Raw genomic sequence first — 15,239 nt, 5'->3', positions numbered from 1 at the left:
TAATCTCAGGGATGTGGGTTCAAGCTCCACGTTGGGCAAAATGAATTCAGCACTGCAGGGAACTGGAAAAAAGGGCCTGCTCTTGTGCTGCTACCTTCTGGACCTCTCATCCTCATCCTATCAAAGAACAAGGCATCTTACCATCTTGTATAGATCAGATACACTTATCTGATCTGAATCCACCACCTCAAAGTCCTTTCGTGGGACAAGATCCAAGCCCAAATGCCTGTGAAGGGGGGAAAATGTGATAATCATCAGTAAAATGTATTCTATTTATGTAGTATATGTAACTACTTGGGAACTGAAAATAAGGCACATGCTTAAAACTATGCAAACCTTAACGCTCCCAATACAATTACAGTGGTACCTCGAGTTACAAATACTTCAGGTTACAAACTCCGCTAACCTGGAAGAGTTACCTCGAGTTGAGAACTTTGCCCCTGGATGAGAACGGAAATCATGTGTTGGCGGTGCTGCGGCAGCAAGAGGACCCATTAGCGAAAGCACGCCTCTAGTTAAGAACAGTTTCAGGTTAAGAACGGACCCCCGGAACGAATTAAGTTCGTAACTAGAGGTACCACCGTATTACAAATATACCTTTTATAACATTCATAATATAGCATCAGCATTATGGGGCTTGTTGCAGCTAATGGCTGGTCAGACAGAGTGGATATTCTAAAGCTTTGGCCTCACACAGATGGCTTGACTCCCATATATGTGGCTGCAGAGAGGCGACATTTCATAGCATCAAAAGCACCAAAGGTAAGTTTGTACTGGACGCACTTGGTTCAAGAACTCGATCACAGAAGCAAAGCGTAGGATGGAGAAAACCCCTGTTGTGATGTAGTTGTAGCCAATGATTTCTGTACTGTATCAGTAAAAATAAGTGACATTTTTGAGGCAGGCCTAGGCTGGACAAGGGAACAATGCTTGTCTAATATGGAGTAGGGTGGTGAAAGTCTGAGATAACATTGGTATGTTAGGAGCCTGTACCACTTTCGTGGTAGTCTCACCTGGCAGGGTCTAGTGCTGAGTCTGGAGTCAGAACATCTGAAGTGTAAGGTGAACTGTTATGTGTCTTACACTTTTTATGTGGTTGATCCAATGGTGCATCACAATAACAGACGCTTATGTCCTCTGAGCATTCAGAACTGGAATGCTTTCAACCCAGTGCCTCTGAAATGAAGGCTTGAAAGGGACTTAGATCATTATTGAAATGGGCGTAGCTGGAGTAGGGATTGCTGGAAGCACCCATCTCAATTAAAGTGTCGTTCAAGAGGGAGAAGGAAACTTGGACACAAAAAGCTTGTTCCCACAGGATACACATAATGAGCACAGTGACTATAGAGAGCGTCTTGATGATTTTTTGGAAGTGAACACAGAAGCAAGGCATGGGATCTGCTCATTTGGGCATGTGAGTTAGGTATAAACTGTGTTCTCTACTGTCAACAACTTGAAGGCTTAAATTTTAGAATGCTTCAAATGTTGCTACATGTTCGCGTTACATCTAATTTGTGTGCCTCCAAAGAATAACACTGAGGCAAAGGCAGGATATTTTTAATATTTTTTTGATCGCTTCTTATCCATTTATTATTTATTAATTAAATTTCTATACCATCCTTCATCTGAGAAGGTGGTTTACAATATAAAAACACAAAAATACACAACATAGCAACAAACCAAAACAATAACAGCACACAGTTTAAAAGACCATAAATTGTTTAATTATCCATCAATTTACGACATGCATAGGTTTTTCCCCTGAAGAGTAGAAGGGGGACATGATTGTTCTCATAAAAATAGTATTGCACTTCTCATACTTTTAAAGTCTTTTGGAGTTGTCAATATCAGTATGCAAGTGATTTCCTCAATTTAATAGCATTCATCACAATCACTACAAATGGACTCTGTAACAGTTACCTTTGAACCTTATCCGATATGCTAAATTTAGTTAAAATCCCCTAACACCATGGATTTTCAGCTCAAAGGATTCTCATTCACTAATGCTATGTTAATCCTTCATACTAACTGCCCCCAAGCTACCTGTATGTCATGTCAAAGCAAATGAATAAATGTTCAGCAGCAACAAATACAGACTGCCATAAAGTCAACAGGACCTCCTTTCTTGGAGATTTTCAAGGAAGTGCAAAAGTAGCATCTGCAGAAGATGTCTTATAGCAGACTACTGAACTAGCTACCTTCTTTGACCCCATCTATATTTTCCTACTGGCTCATTTGGCACAGTCTTGAAGACAACATTCTGTTACATAAAAATTTGATTATATTAATTTTATTTACTCAAGGACCAGTTGCTTAATATGTATGATGGCACTCCATATTCAAAATAAATGATTTTCTTCTCAATCCTTCCAACCAATCTAATTTAAAATCCTTCTGCAACTCTTTTCAGCTCTAATTTTACAGTAAAACCTTTGCTCCAGAGAGTTCCCTGCTGTATTTTCAGAAAATGTATACAAAAGTACTCTACATTCTACATTACAAGGCCATTTTTTTCGGCTTAAAATATCCTATATTTAGAATACATTCTTACTGAACAAAACATTAAAAGCCACTATGAAAAGCAAGAGAGACAAACATGGGTTCACACTTTACTCTCTCCCCCAGAAACATTACTTAGCATTTTTTATTAAGGTATTTGTGACATTCAGTTACTTGACTAGCAATTATATGCATTTCAAAAGAAGCAGAGAATGTAACAAGCAAGTGCAAGATTTAAAAAATGATTACTTCTTATGCACCAGTTTTACAACTCAACTAGTGATAGGCAAGTGCATCTACTCTCAGCTCAGAAGTTGCTCTAAAGAAAAAAAAGTATTTTCTAAGAGTACAGGCAGCAACCATTTTGCGTGGAAGTTTTGTTCCTGGCCCCCGCACACGTTGGCAGAGCATTAATAAACCCGCCTCGCCCTGTCATGCCCTGTTATACCCTCCTGCAGTTCCAAAAGGACCCATGTGCACCAGCAGTCATGCATCAATTGGACACACAAAAAATGGTTGCCGCCTGTACTGTACATGCCCCAAATGCTTGAACATGTGCACTGATTTCGGTTCAACACTTTGAAGATTGGCCTATGGAGGGAATGGGAAACCTGTGGCCTTCCAGATGTTGTTGGGATCGAACTATCAGCCTCAGTTGGCATAGCCAATGTTCAGGGGTGATGAGAGTTCTCATCCAATAACACCTGGAGGGACACAGGTTCCCCATTTCTGGCCTATGGTGCCCCATAGGCTTCCAACATGTCCCTCATGTTATCACCATCAGTAGAACCACGTATATGTCCTCTTCCTTATACCAGTTTCCAAAGGCTCTTCTCTTTTACCATTTGCCCTGCCAACCTATTTGTTTTAACCCTTGTTTCCCCCTAAATTTTTTCTCTGCTGTTTTCCAATCTCTTTTTACTTTTTAGCTTGCGGTTTTATAGTAAACATTTCTTATTTTATTTGTTGTAAGCTGCCTGGAGATTTTAATGCAAAAAGCTGTGTTTCAAACAGTGTTTATGTTTTAAATAATCACTGAAACACGTAATTAAATCAAATGCAACCAAGAAAAACTACTTCCACGTAATGAGGATAAGCTCAAAATCCCAGTGAAATGCATAGGTTTGAAATCCTTAGCTATATATAATTAAAATTCTTTAAATTTTGGTAAGATTTAAGTTCTAGGTTCCATTTATTTGCCCCAGTCCAGGCTTACATTTTTACACAAACACACAGAGAGAAGAAACTCTAATGCAAACAGCAGCAGTACATGGACCGTCACCTCCAGTAGTTGTAGCTACACACAGTTTCCCATCAGAGAATTGATACTGTCAGTTTTGACAGGGCTGATCTATTTGGTGAGGGGGGAGACTGAATTTAGGCCTCTCCCCTGCACACAGCTAATCAGTGCTTAGTTACGCAATTTTGCTACGGCACAACATAATCTTTCTGGATTGTGGTCAAGTTGGTTTGTTGTTCTTTTAATCAAAGTACCCACTTCTCTCAGTCATGCCTCCAAAGAGAGATGCTATAAATTATTCACCTAGGCCTGTTTTATAATATTTTTATAACAAACTCTAACAACTCTGGCAGAAGACTGTTACAATAGTAGGAGCTTAGCTACGCTACAATGGAAAACAAAATCACTTGGTATAATTTTGTCAATTTATTTCTCAGAAGCCTTGTTCTTTTAGCTGAGGGGAAGACTACATCTAGACCAGCACCCTTGTCACATTTCATTTCATTTCAGTTTTGTGCTTTGCTGTCAGGGTTCTTCTTTTTGTATTCCCCCCCTTCACTTTCTTATCCCAGAATATCAGAGTTTGGGTTTTAATAAACAAACAAGTAATAGTGAGTTGATGTACTTGTAGCCACACATACCCTCCAAAACAAAGCTAGGTGTTGTGAAGGAAGAACATGATGAGAGAGGGGGCTTCAGAATCATAAAACAGCTAATTTCACATGTTGCTTGAAAATAAATTAGCACAATAAATTAACAAAGTCCCTAGAGATAATGGCCATGTTAGCCCATATTACCAAACAGTTTAGTGCTTTGTGCAAGAAGTGGAACAGCTCCAAGTTCTTCCCTCCTCCCCCACATGGCCAGGAGAAGCACTTTACCTGCATTACATATCTCTTTCCCTGGATCTCAACTTTCATGTTGTCCATGTTTATAACAAACTATGGCTAGTTTAGTAAGGCACCTTTATAACTCATGGTCTGAATTTGGTTTGCTTTGAAACGGATGAGAGCAGGATAGTTCCACAACCAGCACATCAGACTGTGACTGTGGAAGTACCGGTAATGCCCCCCACAAAGGGATGGTCTGAGGTCATCTTCCTCCCACTGGGAGAGTACTGAGTACTTGTGATCGCCAACCATTACACAAAACTATTTTAAAATTTGGCAAACATATTGTGCATGATAATACAAAAACCCAGGAATTTAGTAATTATTAATAACAAAAATAGTAATTTATATGCCACTTAATGACAAAATAGTCTTCTAAGCTGTTTACAAAGTATTAAAAAAAAGTTACACAAACCACTATCATCAATAAGCACACTGCCCTTTGCTGAGCTTACCATATATAATTATTTGCAATGGAAACACCAAAAATGAAGCAGACTTTACCTTCATGCATCAATTTACATGTTTAGGATCAGGATTAAAAAAAATTGAAATTTCACACTTCTTACTTGCATTATCTTTTCCTCCTTAAAGGGCATTAAAATCCATATTTGGCTGCTAGCAAGCACATTCCAAGCATTTTATTCCATAAGAACCCTAAATGCTTTAAAACAATCATACTTACTCATTACCCCAGTCCAAGCGTACAGTGAGGTGTCTCTTGACTTCTCGCACTTGGTCCTGGGTCAAATGACCAGATAGTAGCTGTCTGCGAAGATCAATCAGTTCATTCATCACATGCCGCAGTTTGTAAAAGAGATCTATCTTATGTTTCTGTAAAGGTTTTATTTGGGAGAGGGAGTGGTGGGAGAAAGAAAGAAAAATAAACACTTTAGTTGGGTGATTTAAAACCAACTATATTATATATACAGTAAATGTAAAACTTTTGATTGCATATGTGTTGCAGGAAAAACAATTAAGTCTGGAGGAGTCGATGCATTAGCTTGTCATGGGAGGTGGGGGTAGTATTGTGGAACTATAAACACTAACAGATTTATTGCAACGTAAGTTTTTGTGTATTAGTCCACTTTATCAAATGCATTAAGTGTTAATGCAAGTCAGCAGATGCACAAGGAAAGAAACAATATTGCTATATGCACCCCACTCTCTGAGTCGCGGGATACTCCAGCAGTGCCAGTGCTTATCCAGGGTTTGGTTTCCTTTGAAGGAAGGTCAATGGAGACTGTGGCATCTTTAGAATATATGGCTCCATTTATAGATATATACAACTAGAGAATAGGATGCAGGGGTCACATAGAATCATAGAATCATAGAGTTGGAAGAGACCACAAGGGCCATCGAGTCCAACTCCCTGCCAAGCAGGAAACACCATCAGAGCACTCCTGACATATGGTTGTCAAGCCTCTGCTTAAAGACCTCCAAAGAAGGAGACTCCACCATACTCATTGGCAGCAAATTCCACTGTCGAACAGCTCTTACTGTCAGGAAGTTCTTCCTAATGTTTAGTGGAATATTCTTTCTTGTAGTTTGGAACCATTGGTCCGTGTCCACTTCACTGGAGCAGCAGAAAATAACCTTACTCCCTCCTCTATGTGACATCCTTTTATATATTTGAACATGGCTATCATATCACCCCTTAACCTCCTCTTCTCCAGGCTAAACATGCCCAGCTCCCTTAACAGTTCCTCATAAGGCATTGTTTCCAGGCAGGCCTTTGACCATTTTGGTTGCCCTCCTCTGGGCACGTTCCAGTTTGTCAGTGTCCTTCTTGAACTGTGGTGCCCAGAACTGGACACAGTACTCCAGGTGAGATCTGGCCAGAGCAGAATACAGTGGCACTATTACTTCCCTTGATCTAGATGCTATACTCCTATTGATGCAGCCCAGAATTGCATTGGCTTTTTTAGCTGCCGCGTCACACTGTTGGCTCATGTCAAGTTTGTGGTCAACCAAGACTCCTAGATCCTTTTCACATGTACTGCTCTTAAGCCAGGTGTCACCCATCTTGTATTTGTGCCTCTCATTTTTTTTGCCCAAGTGCAATACTTTACATTTCTCCCTGTTAAAATTCATCTTGTTTGTGACAGCATTAACACTCCAACATCTTGCTTCCCCATTAGGTTTCCAGGGAAGCCCCAAGCTCACAGCTTTGGGTTCAGCACAGAGCATACATGTCGCTCTCTCTCCAGACTCCAGCATCAACCAATCTCCCAATCTCTAAATTCTCTATGAATTCCCCTGGCCTATTGTTCTCCTTCCTAGGATGAAACATCATCCAGCCAGGTGAGAGGAGTGGGGAAATGCTTACTCCTCTTCCAGGAGAGCACCATCACTTAGTTGTTGCTATGGCAACATAGCTCACTCTTTGAGAAGCTGATGAGAGCACTTGGCCAGTCAGCTAAGGCCATTAACTTACAAAGAGACTGACTGGTTCAGCAGCAGCTTCTACTAGATTTTAAACCTCACTGGATACAGAGAGAAATGTAAGCCTTGAACATACTTACAAATGTCATTCACCCCCCCCCCAAAAAATGTCATTCACCCCCCCAAAAAAACCCCACCCTCTAACAATATATATTGCACATACACACAGAGAGACAGATCTAGGGATTATTGGGGGAGGGAGAGAGATGGGGTCAAATGGCAATGAAATGCAACAAGTACAACCTGTGACAATTCTATATAAGCATAAGCAAAGTGGGTGATCATTCTCTACAGCTATAGTTGGTGATAAAACAATCATTCCAGCTTTGCTAAATAACATTTGTAGTAAGACAGGAAGCGGTTGTCTTTATTGGCACCTAAACAGAATCAAACCTTGATTAATTATAATTCTGGAGTCCCCATTTGCTGAACAATGACAATTTTCAGGTCCGCAGTAAAGTGTCCTGGGGGATTTATATGTTCTCCCTTTGTTTTTCTGGCCTGCTTTTCCTATACAGAACACAGAAGAGCATTGTTGGCAGGTGACAGCATATATCATAATGGAAGATGAGCAAGCAAATGAGCTCCTGAAGCAGTGGCTGGTGCCAAATGTTCTCGGAGCAGCCCTGCTTGTGTAGACATGGGGAAAGCATCTGAGTTTACTGCAACCTCTGGTCCCTGCTATTGTGCTTCAGTAAAAGTGGTTATTTAGTAAAAGTGGTTATTCCAGGTTAGGGGTCTGTCTATCTGTAAGCAAAGGCAGATCTAGTACACAAGAGACCAGGATGGGCTGTAGAGCACTGGTGTTATGTAAGGAGTGGTTTTTTTTGTGGAACACCGTAGGTCAGGGGTAAACAGATTTAGGCATGTTGGATCAACTTTGTTCTTTACTAGAACATCAGGATCCACTACTGAATCCACATACACTTAAAATTAAACAGGGTGCACATTCTGGATGTAGAATTTTTATTCAGCATCAGAAATGACCTGTGACTGCAGTCCTTTCATACAAATTCTATTCCTTTGCTCATTTCACCTAATGTAGGTGAAAAAAGCAATTTTGTTGCTAGTTGCTAAACAATTGGGAGTCAATTTACTGCGCATCGCTCAGAGAGATCTACCAGTAGATCCCTATCCACCCCCTGCTAATTCTTGCTGTAGGTGACAAATACACACCCAGAATATAAAGTGACTATTTATGACCTACAACTCCCTGTAACAACCAGTCTTTACAAAATAATGCACTGCATTTTTAATTTGTTCCTTGGCTTGTTTTGTGGTTGCCATATAAGGTAGATGAAACACTTTCCACAGTGTGAAAGAGAAGGAAAGTTAATGCTGCCATGCAAAATGTCACTCATCTGGTAGCAAGAGCCGTGTAACACTCACTTCTAGGCAAGTAACAGATCCCTCATCCTTTATTAATTTCTACGTTGCCGCAAGCAATGAGTTTTGACATCTTTTAATATCACTGCAGGGGCTGACCTCTGTAAAAGGAGTGTAACTGGTATATTTCAACAGAAATTTATTAAGCTCCTTAAACAGTTTCATTTTGCCACATCAAATAAAAACAAAACCTATCAATGTGAGGGAACACTATGACAGTTGGTTTTCCCCATTTGCTGTGGAGGAAACAAATTATTCAGTCATTGTTTTAGAGGAAAGCGGAAAATTGCCACGGGCTAAGTACATGATATGTGTGTGTGTGTGTATGCACGCGCACTAAAGCCCTTCAACAGCTTTGGTGCAATTCAACATGGAACAAACATGTGACGTAATCCTGCACCCTCTCCACTCCTTTACCTGGCTAATTATCTTTACAGTGATCTAAAAGCGGCGGGCCTCCTTGCTTCTTCCCAGGCCCAGAAGAGAGCACAAGAAGCCTGGAATTTCAGGAGAAAAGCTCTGTTTTGATAATCAGTAGTCATTTCTTCCAAGCTTCAGTATTACATTTGTTCTATGTATGAGCCAGGGATAGCCCGTTATGGTGCCCTCATGTTGCTTCCATCATCTCTGCCCATTGGTCATGCTGGCTGAGAAAACAGCTTAAAGACCTGAACTGCAGAATTCACAAGCCATTTTCCTAATGTCATTGTTTTTATACATAATATTGAAATCCCATCTTTTCAAGGAATTTAAAGCAACATATATGTGACACCTAGGATAATCTCATACGGAGGTACTGATGAGGCCTAGATCGACCTAGATTCAGAGATGGAGCTATTACAGATTCAGAGATGGAGCTATTCTGTGGTCCATGAGAATAGCCTTAAGGGTGTATGATATAGATTCCCCTCCTTCTCTTCCTCCCTAATTTTAGCCAGTAAACAAGGAAGTAGGAATGCAGCAAAAAGCACTCATATTTTCCCATTTTCTAAAAACAAGTAAACCAGCAATAAATGAAAGCAAAACACAGCAACAAAAATGAAAAGTGTACTCCATCACACATGGTGTAAAATGTAACAATAAAAGGTTCAAAAAAGAAACATGACAAGATGTTTTAAAGAAGAAATATTTAAAGTAAAATTCCAGCTACAAGCCTTTCCTACAGCTATGATGAAAAAATGAGCTAGTAGTTACACAAGCTTGTTCGATTTCTATAAAAGTCTTCCTATTACTAACATGTATTTTATTTTGCATGTGTTTCATGAAATATGTAAAAAAAAACACCTAGTTAAATAGTTATAGGATAAAAGAACATAAAAACTGCAATCTTAAATGAGAAGTTTTTATCATTCAAATCTGGCTTCGTGCAAATCTGTAACTAAAAATATCATCAAATATTAAGGCATCAAATAATTAGCAAGCCAAGAAGAGTTGTTCACCGGTGGAGACATTCACTTTGCCAACCAGCCTACGAATACAGACCAAGGCCCCAGCTCTTACTATTTATTAAATTTGTGTCCCTTCCTACACAAAACTCTCCATTCAAATAACAGCAACAATGAACACAAAACAAATACAATAATACAAATAAATCAGTTAAAAAAACAGTACACTAACAGTTCACCCACACAAAATACTATCACAAGGCCCAGTGTGAAATGCTTACAGCCCTTGACTTGGCAGCTGGTCAGTAAGTTTTATTTATACGTATTATTATACCTATTTCAATTCACTTACCACATATAACTGTTTCCAGAGGACAGCCCATTCCTGGAGTGTTGCTGTAACTTCAGTGATAACAGAATCTTCAAGTGGAACAACTGTTTCATACTGCCTGTAAATTTAACCAAAGCTCCCATGAAACTATTGTAAAGATTATAATACACTTTGAAAAATTATAACTTTCACCTTCTCCTAGTTTTAAAGGAGTACTCACAGTTATTCATATTGCACTAAATTGGATCCAGACTAAAAAATTAGTTGCTTTCAGTTATTACTGAAATCAGTGGGACTTAGTTCATCCTTAACTTGTCCCATGGATTTCAGTGGATCCAAGTTCACCTAATGTTGGGCGCAATCCAAGTCTGCTTGGTACCAGTGTCCCCGTGCCCAGCTGTGCTGGCCTCTGCTGGCCTATCCCTGCAAAGTGATGCTGGTGTCGCATTGCCAGCACAGATTTCAATATTCTGCCTGCTGAATGGGTCGGCAGAAATGCTGTCGGAGGGATTCCTGCTAGTGGCAGTCAGCAGGAAGTCCTGAAATGGGGTATTCCTGAAGCGGGAAGGAGGTAAGGAGCTCCAGGAGCCATTGGACCCTGAGCCAGTCCCTCTGCCATCATGCAATAGCATCAGGCCAGAGCTAAGCTTGATCAATCCACCTGCTGCCCGCCACCCACTCCACCTTCCACCTCAGCCAGTGTTTTATTTTTATCTGCTGCTTAGTGGGTGGGAGTATCATGTGGTTTATTGTTAGTATGCTGGCAAAGTTTTCTATCACTGTTTATGCGGGAACTGGTTTTTGTTTTGATTTTTAAATATATATTGTATGGTATGTTAATGTTTCATATGAATTTTTCTTTCTATTCTTTTTTATGGTATAATTTATTTATGTTTACGCCTTCAGTGTAAGTTACTTGAAGATCTTTTAAAGTGGCAAGCAACAAGTTTAATAATAAGCAAATAAATTTAATTAATTTTAACTGCAGAGCACATTTAATAATTGCAGTGAAAACCTGCTCATTTATCAGGATTGTATCTAATTGTGGGTTGTTGTTTTTAACCACAAAGGTATCAATTTATTGATCATCAGGAAGCATACTCACCCTCTGTTGCTGACAACTGCCTTTTTCAAGTGAATATAATTAATAGGAAAGATCCCCTACAAGAAAAAAAAAATCTACTTAACTGAAAAAGTTAAGGAAGTGCAATTTAACAGAACCTTCTCAAGTAACAATTTGCTACAGAAAATATGGAATCATTAACAACTTTCAAAAATAATATTGCTTTTGAATCAAACATGAAACTTATAATAATTCCTGGAAAGTTGCAAAACACAATTGCACATGTTTACTCTGCCATAAATGGTCATGTTCAGTACGCAGACCTCTTTAATAGTGTGCCGGGGAAAGTACAAGCCTTAGTTATTAATAAATATATACTGTAAACATAAATGTCCTGTCCAGCAAGGGGGTCATTCTGTATCAAGTGATCCAATTTTTAATGATCTTTTTACCTCATGTCGTCCAATTTTCTTAAAATTTTGGCCTTGCCGGACTACACAAAAATAGTAAAAGTTCAGTCCTGAATTGAGATATTTCAAATCTAAAATTACCAATCTCTTCAGAACTTCACGGGCTTTAATATGATATGACACAAGATGGACTTACTTTAAATTATAAAGTTAAGTTATGAAATTTAACATTTCCAAAAGTGATTTTTAAAAAATGATAAAAAAATTCCAAAAAAGTATTATTTCATATTTTTAAGAGTTTCCTGAAAAAATTCATCTTGGGATCTCAATAAGATCACATTTAAAAAACATATTTTGTACATAAATGTCTGCCTTATTGGATTCTATTTAGGATAAACGGGTCTTCTAGGAAAAGAATATAACAGATTAAAGGTAAAGGTAAAAGGTAAAGGTAAAAGGTAAAGGACCCCTGGACAGTTAGGTCCAGTCAAATTCGACTATGGGGTACGGCGCCCATCCCCACTTTCAGGCCGAGGGAGCTGGCATTTGTCCACAGACAGCTGTTCCGGGTCATGTGGCCAGCATGACTAAACTGCTTCTGGCGCATGGAACACTATGATGAGTGTCAGAGAGCATGGAAACGCCACAGTGGTACCTATTTATCTACTTGTGCTGGTATGTTTTCGAACTGTTAAGTTGGCAGGAGCTGGGACAAAGCAAAGGGAGTTCACCCCATCACGCAGATTTTAATTGCCGACCTTACGATCGGCAAGCCCAAGACACTCTGTGATTTAGACCACAGCACCACCCAAGACTTCAAACCATAATATCAGTTACTTCAGGCATTTCTTTAAAAAGTTATTCAATTATATGCAAAGCTGCAATACTTACCATATCTGGCTAAGTAGCTGCCCTACATATTTCCACAAGGACAGTTCTTTTTCAGAAAGCTGAGCCATGATTTCCCCTGGAATCCCCCGACTTGAACACGGCTTTGTAAGCTTCACTAATGTACTCCCACAACTATCTAGCTATGGATGAGTTAGAGGCCTTTGACCCTTAAGAAACGCATGCAGCTTTGGACTTCCTAGAGGCTACTGTGTTATCCATGTAAAAATGAAACCCTCTTCAGAGATTTACTTTATGCCATACTTTCTCCTAAGTAGGTACTGAGGTGGAGCAAACTAGAGTATTACTTCCTAAGACTGAAATATTTCTGGCATGAAAAATGTAGCATCACCTTATCTTTTCTTTCTTTTTTTTAACCCCACAGAGGTCAGGAAGTGACCCCAACTCAGACACTCTCCTGCCAGACCACAAAGAAAATAGTCTTTGGTGTAAGTTCCGATGGGGAGACTATAGCCATGGGTTCAATGGGAGGTCCCAGTGGAGCACTTATGACCCAGTTCCAGTTCCAGTTAGGGGGTAAGTGGACCGGTGGATAAAGCAGTGTAACTCCTTTAAAAACCTATATATGTAAAAATGGTAAGAAACAGAATCATCCTCACTGGAGCCCAAAACAGGGTGTGCAGTAGCTGTCTGCCTCTTCAAGGCACTTGTACTGAAGTCCTCATTAACAAAGTCCTGTAAAAACTCTAAGAAAAAATGTTCACCTCTATCCTTGCTATCAATGTGCCTCCACAGACTTGGTTCATCAACTCCCTTTATGAAGCAAGCAAGATTTCCAACATTCCCTTGAGATATCTGCACTGCCTTAGCTACAGCCTCTCAACCTCCAGCTAACTAGATGTTCTGCAGATCTAGATGTAAGACTTGGATGCTGGGCTAGGAGATCCTTACTGGCTGTAACCTCCAATGCGTTTTTCACAGGCATCTCCAGCAGCTCTAGTAACCACAAACTCCTTTGACACTGCTATCAGGATGGTGTCTGTTCCTTGATGCTTGATCTATTTGAGCACATCTACAATAGCTTGTTGAATAGCTTTTTAAAAAGATATAAAATATATATATTAAGCATTTTGCCTCCAGTGCATTTTTGTCTTGTTTCCAGTCACTGGAATCTTGACATGAACCTCTGGACCCACTTGCCTGAATGGCTCACAAATAGATCTGTCATTGGTTTCTTGAAATGTTTGTCTTAAAAGGTCAGTGGGTACAGAGTCTGCTCAAAGTCCCAAATGGTCAAGCATCTCAGCTCTTCTTATTCACCTCAAATCCATGACATAAGCAGGAAAGCATGGTCTGAATGTCACTTAGACTTTGGCTCCTGGACTTGGAATGCATCTGGATGTTGTCCAAAGACTCCTTTCATCTTCAAAATGAACCGTCTTGCTGACCAGCACTTTGGTGAAAATCCTGGCAACTGCACTTAAGGACTTATCAAAGGACTCCGGAAAAAGAACAACAAAGGTTTGCCTAGTCCCTGAGGAAAACTACATTGACAGTATCAGGCTTCCCCTCCTTGGTATCAGTCTGTGGTTAGCTGTAAGGTCTTGACTTTCTTGCAGATAAGTCTGGTGAAAAAAGTTCTTTCTTTTGTTTAGGTTGTTCCCCTTTCTCTTCTGAGAGCTCTCCCTTCTCCATGTGGGAAGTCTCACAGGCGATGGACCTAACCAAGGAGGCAGACTAGGGAGGAACCAAGACCCCTAGAATGCCCCACTCTCAAACCAGAGGAAGGAGGAATAACCTGAATACAGGTTCCCATTTTAGACAACTCATCAGAAATCCAAGGAAGCAGCTCCTTAGGAGACTTCCAAGTGTTCTTGTGTCTGCAACAGCTGGAACTGGAATTAGAGCTATCTAAACTATCTGAGGCCAAAGCTGAGCTGAGGAACCTGTACTTCCTCTGGAGACCAGCCCCTGGAGCGGTTGAGTGCCTTTCCTCCCATTTATTACTTCCTGCAGGGGCAGATTTTGGTAATCTTTGGTAATATGATGCCCTGAGTGAGGACAAAATTTTGTGCCCCCAAATGGATCTTCTTAATTATGGATCTTCTCAGTTTTGCACTCCTTGGACACCCACAATGCCCTAAATCTGACGTTGCTTCCTGCAGGGAGAAATGGAAGCTCTACTGCAACATGATGCCCAATACTCTCCTGGTGTCTCCAGCCCTGATGGGTGTGGAATCTTCCTTTTGACAACTCTTCCTCCGATATTATCTCTTCCCTCGACATCCTACCGCCTGCTCAGAACAAAGAATAAAGCAAAGGACAGCTAAAGCACCCTTCCGCTATTTGCCAGGACAGAAGGAAAAAGCAAATGGCAGCAAGAAAACCTTGGGTGTTGGTATGATGCAATATCTGCTCCACATGGCCTGCAAGTGCACATTCTGCCTCACTCCTCTTAACCCAGCCCTGTGGAGAAGGTAGGAAGAGCTGGACTGGTGCAGGAAAGATGAACACTGTAGCGCACACAAAGCTCAAAGGCGCTCTCAGGCCTCACAATTCCTCAGTGGGGGCAAGGTCTTAAGGAAAAGGCCAGCAAAGGAAAAGATGGAGCAGTAATCTGCTTGCTTGTGAGAAAATAGGGGCCCCAGTACTGTTCAGCCCTCAAAGTATAGTTGTGTGGGTGGGGATGCAAAATGATTTCCCCAAAGTCTCATGTAGCAGAAGCCTAAGCTGAGGCTGGG

The 15,239-nt window shown here is 40.3% G+C and overlaps 1 protein-coding gene across 13 annotated transcripts in view; it reads right to left on the bottom strand.

Moving 5' to 3' along the window:
- Positions 1–15,239, bottom strand: part of DOCK3 (dedicator of cytokinesis 3) — a 139,981-nt gene that overhangs the window by 95,805 nt on the left and 28,937 nt on the right. For all 13 annotated transcript variants that reach the window (XM_083726440.1, XM_083726449.1, XM_083726445.1 and 10 more), the window contains exons 4-7: positions 11,282–11,337; positions 10,198–10,294; positions 5,315–5,463; positions 142–226 (exon numbers count right to left, since the gene is read on the bottom strand). In XM_083726440.1, coding sequence (XP_083582566.1) covers positions 142–226; positions 5,315–5,463; positions 10,198–10,294; positions 11,282–11,337 — 387 coding nt within the window. The remainder of the gene's footprint in view (positions 1–141; positions 227–5,314; positions 5,464–10,197; positions 10,295–11,281; positions 11,338–15,239) is intronic.

This window comes from Podarcis gaigeae, assembly GCF_964106915.1.
Source record: "Podarcis gaigeae genome assembly, chromosome: 2".
NCBI lineage: Eukaryota > Metazoa > Chordata > Lepidosauria > Squamata > Lacertidae > Podarcis > Podarcis gaigeae.
This window is presented reverse-complemented; position numbering and strand designations above follow the sequence as displayed.